The sequence below is a fragment of the Benincasa hispida genome, chromosome 5 (genome assembly GCF_027475165.1).
Source record: "Benincasa hispida cultivar pf3 chromosome 5, pf3_genome.v1.1, whole genome shotgun sequence".
NCBI lineage: Eukaryota > Viridiplantae > Streptophyta > Magnoliopsida > Cucurbitales > Cucurbitaceae > Benincasa > Benincasa hispida.
In genome coordinates this window covers 59,065,395-59,072,093 of record NC_143482.1, presented here as the reverse complement: position 1 = coordinate 59,072,093, position 6,699 = coordinate 59,065,395, and the positions used below count along the sequence as shown (strand labels likewise).

At 29.9% G+C, this 6,699-nt stretch overlaps 1 protein-coding gene across 1 annotated transcript; it reads left to right on the top strand.

Annotated features, from left to right (window-relative positions):
* Nucleotides 1-897: 897 nt before the first annotated feature.
* On the top strand, nucleotides 898-2,959 carry LOC120078561 (expansin-like A2). Its single transcript, XM_039032837.1, has 4 exons — nucleotides 898-1,009; nucleotides 1,170-1,282; nucleotides 1,408-1,586; nucleotides 2,575-2,959. Exons 1-4 carry the CDS (start codon nucleotides 898-900, stop codon nucleotides 2,957-2,959), a joined length of 789 nt encoding a protein of 262 aa, XP_038888765.1.
* The last annotated feature ends 3,740 nt before the right edge of the window (nucleotides 2,960-6,699 follow it).

The window sequence follows — 6,699 nt, the reverse complement described above, 5'->3', positions numbered from 1 at the left end:
GATTCAGAAATTTGATCACAAAATAAATAACTATTTAATATGTATTTTATAATATATATACATATATAGCTAGAGTTACTCACTAAATGAAGTTGAATATATTAACTATTATTAATTAATTTATAAATATGAAAAAAAATTCTGTAATTATTTTTTCAATACCGTCTAGTTTATAATATATTATATTATTATATATTCTTTATTTCACGAAATAAAAAATAGAGTTATTTATATAATATGAAAACTATATGGATCTTATGTTTCTATTTTTTTTCTTTTAAATATAATTCAACATCTTAAATTTCGTTATCATCATTTGATTTTTGAAAATTAAGCTCTATGTTATGTAATGTTTTCAAAATATCAAACTCGATTTTAATAATTAAACTAAAAACAGTAGTTTTTTCTTTAGATTTTGATTAAGAATCTAAATGTTTATTTAATAAAACTAAATTAAACCATGACAAAAAGAAAAAGAGAGAAAATAAGTCTAAATTTAAAAAATCAATGACTAAGAACAAAAAAAAATTACCAAATGTAGCCTTCAAATTTCAAATTCACATTTTGTTTACAATAAAAAAAATATATTATTTTATATGATTATTGTATTATAAGTGAATCTTGAACGACCAATTACCACAGGCAGAATTTTATTCAACGAGCTGACTGAAAAGAAGACGGTTTTTTACTCCAAAAAAAGTCAAAATTTTCAACACAAAGTTTCCCATTGGACTATTTTTGCTCTTTTTCTTTGATTCAAATCCCATATACAACATTTATTAATTTATTGTCAAATTCTCCCAAACATATTTCCAATTGCTATATGCATCCTTTTCCTACCTTTTATCCACCTATATATAGACACAATCTCACCTTGCTTCCTCCTCACACTTCAATATGGCTGGGTTTCTCGGCTTTTTCTTACTCTTCTTCATTTCTTCAGCTAATGCTTATGATCGTTGTGTTCATTTTTCTAAAGCTAGTCGTTTTTTTCAATCACCTACAACGTGTAATATTTTCTTTTTTCGATGTTTGCTTTTTAGGAGCTCGTTGTTGTTGGATTTACCAAGCGACCACAATCTTTATAACATACATGAATTACTCATTTAATTCTCAATTGATTTTGAAACGGAGATCACAACTAACTTTATCCTTATTCGGTGGATCAGATGGTGGAGCATGTGGTTATGGAAACTTGACATTGAAATTTTCTAAAGGCTATTTTGCTGCTGCTGTGCCTTCCCTTTACAAAGAAGGAGCTGGTTGTGGTGCATGTTATCAAGTATTTCAATAACTTATATCTTTTATCATCATTGATTTGCTTATTGTTAATTATATAGAGATTTATGCATTTAAGATCAAGAATCAATAATGAATTAATTACCTTTTTTTAAAAAAAAAAATTAGGTAAGGTGCAAAAATAGAAGGCTTTGCAATACAATAGGAACTAGAGTGGTATTGACAGATCAAAATAATGATAACACAACGGATCTCGTTCTTAGCAAAAGGGCTTTTTTTACAATGGCCCTTAGTGGAAAAGGTGGAGACTTGTTGAACCTTGGAGTTGTTGATGTTGAATACAAGAGGTAGGCTTTTCAATATCTAAATTAACCAAACATATATAAACACATTATTTTTATTTTCTTTTATTATTATTATTATTATTATTATTTTTTTTTTTTTTTGTTGAGTTTGATCCCACGTCAGTCAATTGATTATGAAATGAAATTTCATGTTTATTTAAAATGTTATAAGAAAAGCACCATCTTATGAGGCCATGTCGAAAATTCTACATTGAAAAGATGAAATATCGAGGATCTCAAATAGAAAAGAGGAAGATATACCGCACAATCTTTATAATAAATGTGAGATTACTTCTTTTTTTGCCAATTAATTTTGAGACGAAACTTGTTTAATTATCCAAATATAGTATCAAAGCCTATCAAACCCAAACAACTAGTATTCAGTTAAAAAAATTGAGATTTAACCTAAGAATGATAAATAATCCAAAGATGCACTATTTTGACGGGGTGTGTGTTAGGGATCACACTTAAAAAAAGATTTGTAAACCTCACAATCTTTATAATAAATGTTATAACAGAAACAAAATCAACAAGCAAAAAAGGCGTAAACGCGTAAACAGTAAACATTGACACACAAAAATTTATGTGGTACAGTTTACTAACAGTAGTTTTTGTTAGTTACATCTTGGGGAGAGAGAAATCAGTTTTATTATTAGAGAGAAATATCAGATAATATAGATATGAGGCACTAGTAGGGTAAAAGAGTTTATATACAACATCCCCTCTAAACCCTAGACCCAAAATCATAAATAACATATAATGTATATATTCCATATTTGGTCATTCAAAACGTCAACTAATAGTTTCAAAAAATTCTAATAATAAACATGATCGAGTTATACTTCTCTTATTATCAATTGATTTTAAGATGGAAAACTCTATATTTACATTATACAAAGAACTTTTCACAATCTTTATAAGTTACGTGAGTTATGCTTTTTTTTAGAGTCGAGACGTATTGTTTGAATGAAATTTTCTATACATCTTGCAGGGTACCTTGTGAGTATACAAACAAAAACTTGTTAGTGAGAGTGGAAGAATCAAGTTATAATCCATTCTACTTGGCAATAAAATTCTTGTACCAAGGTGGACAAACAGATATTGTGGCTGTGGACATAGCTCAAGTTGGTACCTCTGAATGGAGTCATATGAAAAGAAGCTATGGGGCAATATGGGAAACTAACAATGTACCTGAAGGAGCATTGCAACTAAGAATGGTGATAACTTCAGGATATGATGGGAAATGGATTTGGGCAAACTCTGTTATTCCTGTTAATTGGAAAATTGGAAGAACTTATGATACCAAAGTTCAGATCAATGACATTGCAAAGGAAAGTTGTCCACCATGGCAATGTGGAGATGGGAAGTGGAAATGATGGAAAATGATATATATATGATTCATATACAAAGTTTCATTTGAATAATGTTATTGTTATCTTATTATAATTAATAATTTATGTTATTGATCCTTTGAGAATTATATTATCAAATGGGTTTCTGATTCATATTCCTGTGTTTTAAACTTGAAAGAAATTAGTTTCTTGCTTCTTACCTTTTGGGTTTAGTTTCCATTTCGGTTTTTAGATTTCGAAATATTACGTTTTTAGTTCTTAAATTTTGAGTTTGGATTCAATTTAGTCCTTAGGTTTCAAAATATTGCAATATAATTTTACCCTTAAAATTTGATTCATGTTTTAATTAGGTTTTTAAATTTCAAATTTTCTAACTATAACTTTGATTTTTAACTAAATACCTACTTTCAATTTTTGGCATTGATTAATTAATTTTAAATAATTATGAAGTGATTGTAAATTGAATTTTAATAATGATAAAAATGGTGATACTTAATTAATTATAATTCTTTTATATTAATTTAAAAGACATCAATCCAATAATAATTATTTCAGAGCATGAGATTAACTTGAGGCTTTTAGATATGATAAACGTCGTGTCTAGACATAAAGTTAATATTTTTTTTTATGTAATTGAATCAAATAGACACAAAATACAAAATACAAAATTAAATTAACTTACCTATTAATAACATGATAAAGTTTGAGATTTTTATACGAATGATCCAATTTCAACGATAAAATAACTGGAGCCCTAATGCAATATTTACCACAAGTGTGATTTTTTAAAAAGATAAAGGATCATTCAATCAAGGTCGTGGGTGCTCTCTGATCACCAGGATATTATAGTGGACCCCATTCAATTTTGAAAATTTTAATTTTTACAGAACCCCGAAAAACATAAATACATCTATTTTTAAAAAATTTAAACTTGACACATTAATTAGTAACAACATAAATTGAAGTACTTGTATTAAGAGCAATATATATAAACTTTACCTAAAACACTATCCAACCTTCTTCCGTTGTCACGGTGGGGTGGCACTTGCGATCTTGATTAGCCAACTGATGACAAAAAAATGAAAACCGAGTTTGAAATGAAAATCGCATTAGGGTTTCAACCATTTCATGATGGATGTGACGTTTTTAATATTGGGATTGGTATTCTAAATATCTTATATGCCCGAAGTTTATAAACTTGTATAAACAAATTGTTATTAATAAAATTATTATTATTTTATATGTGCATTAACTCAATCTAATGAACTAAGATTCTAGGTTATTTTATATAGCTTAAACATACAGATGAATCATGTTTAAGTAATAACCTAAATGGTTTATAGTATATGGATAAGGTTGTTAGAGTTGATGCCGTAAATCTCATGGGTTCTATAATTTGTAATTATAATGTACAAACGATTTATCTATTTCATAAAATATGAGGTATTTTATTTGACATTTAGTAGCATTAACCCACAAAATCAATAAACAAACACCTAAGGTTATTTTCTATAACTTAAGTAGAGACATACGGATGGATTGTGTTTAAGTGGTAACCTGAAGGGTCTATAATAGAAGGATAAAATTGGGTACCTTATCCTGCTGACACTACGAATATGGTCCGTTTTGTAGATGTTACAATTGTTGTAAAGTGCTACGGATGATCTTATCCTAATCATTCATGTAGAGACATGTGAGCGGAGGTGTTCTATACAAAAGGGTTTGTATAAGACCGGACCACGAGATGATTAGTATCATTACATAATGTCGTTAATAGTAGAGACTTACATTTCACCAAGATGAGCATAGGTGATATGACCTGAATCTTGAGTGAGTTGTAAACTACTGCTATGAAGGTGATCCTTTGATTTGTATGGGTGAGAGTGGCTAGATTGTTGACTCAGTAACCCTACTATTTTGGGGATTTGTCTGATTGGGGAGCTAGGAACACAATTACACAAGATGGAATTCACTCCTTCCCTGATGTCGGGGTAAGTAGATAAATTGCTCATTTAAGAGCTAATTTCAGGGCTTGAACAATGTGGCATCACACCCTCTCTTGGCCCGAGAAGGGTTTGGTCATAGTTGGACTATGGCTTATTGTTCATTAGAAGGATTAGTGGTACTTAAGAAGTTAGATGTAACTATAAGGGCAAAACGGTAATTTTGGCCGAACTGTACTTATAAGCAATTTGTGCAAGGTCATCGCTCTGTTGACTGGTTATATCCAATGAACACAGAAATATATTTATAGTGGGAAGAGTGCAGCTGTCTTAGTGGAGTGACCGACAGTTAGTGAAAGTTGGGTAATTTAATTAAAGGTGTTTAATTAATTATCCAAGTGTCATTGGAGTTTCAATCTATAGGTCCACAAGGTTTCCTCTGTAGCTTAACAGGGATTATTGAGAATTAATTTTGGATTAATTTGAATTGCTCAAATTAATTGAGGGAATTAATTATATATGATATAATTAATTTAAAATAATTATATGTGATATAATTAATATAATATATTTGATACATTATAATATAAAACTTATTTTGAGAGGAACTAAATATTTGAATATGATTCAAATGCTAATTGTATGGATGGGATTCATATAATTAAATTTATTATGAATTGGATTTATATTAAATATCATGTATTTTTTAAAGAAAAAAAACCATAGGTAATATTGTATTTGATACAATATAAAAACTATAGGTTATGTGTTATATTTGATATAAAATATAGTTTTAAATTTATATATACATATATATATAAAGGGACGGAGTTACAACTTCCCTTCCCTTAATTTTCTCTCAGAAAATCGTGGTGTGTGGGGGGGTGGTTTTACGATTGCTTCATCTTCTTCACAGTAGAGGATCACAGGATGTCTATGCATTGATTGCTCTCTCTGGCTTGATCTCCCTATAAGAAAACATAGAAAACTCTCCTCTCTCCCTCTTCCAAGAATTAGATAAACCCACAACTCTCTCTGTAATTCTCAACCCCTAAGGAGAATACAAAAGGTTCTATTGTGATGGTGTCCACGTTGAAGTTTGTTTTTGTATGAAGAGTTCATGACCAATTCTGAGGAAATTCATTAAGATCTTGGTTCTTCAAAGGTTAGTAAAATTCTAACCCTAATCTTCCTTCTTAATTCAAAAGCATGTTGTAAAATATGTATGATGTGCATAATGAGTTCTTTGTGTATTTTAATTATTGTAAAATTTGAAAATTGGGAACGATTTCCGCTTCCACATCGAACTTCATCGTTCCCTTCAACTTCATCGTTCCCTTCATTGTTCCCTTTTTTGTTCCCAATTTTTCAATTTTTTGAATTAAATTATAGATTGATGGTGGGTTCTGTACATTTTATGCATTAATGTTGATGAATGTGTATGAAATGTATGTGGTTTGCAATTTATGGATGTTTTCGGGATTGGACTGTGTAGATTCTTTGCTTTCTTTAAAAATTTGGTGTAACGGTCCGATTTTGTGGGCAAAATTATTGTTATAGAGTCTGTAATTTCATTGTCCTTGTTGTTCGTGCTGATTTCGGTGATTTTCTGGAGAAAATGAGGCCCAACCAAAGTAGAAACGAAGGAGTTCACATCTGTACAATAGGCAGTTGTATAGTAGCATTGCAACGTTGTGCCCTAGCATCACGATACTGCGATGCGCCAGACGGAGATGGTTTTTTGTAGCATCGCGATGCTCGGGGCATAGTATCGCGATGGTCTAAGACGGAAACTTCACGAGATTCATTGAGCAGTTCGTG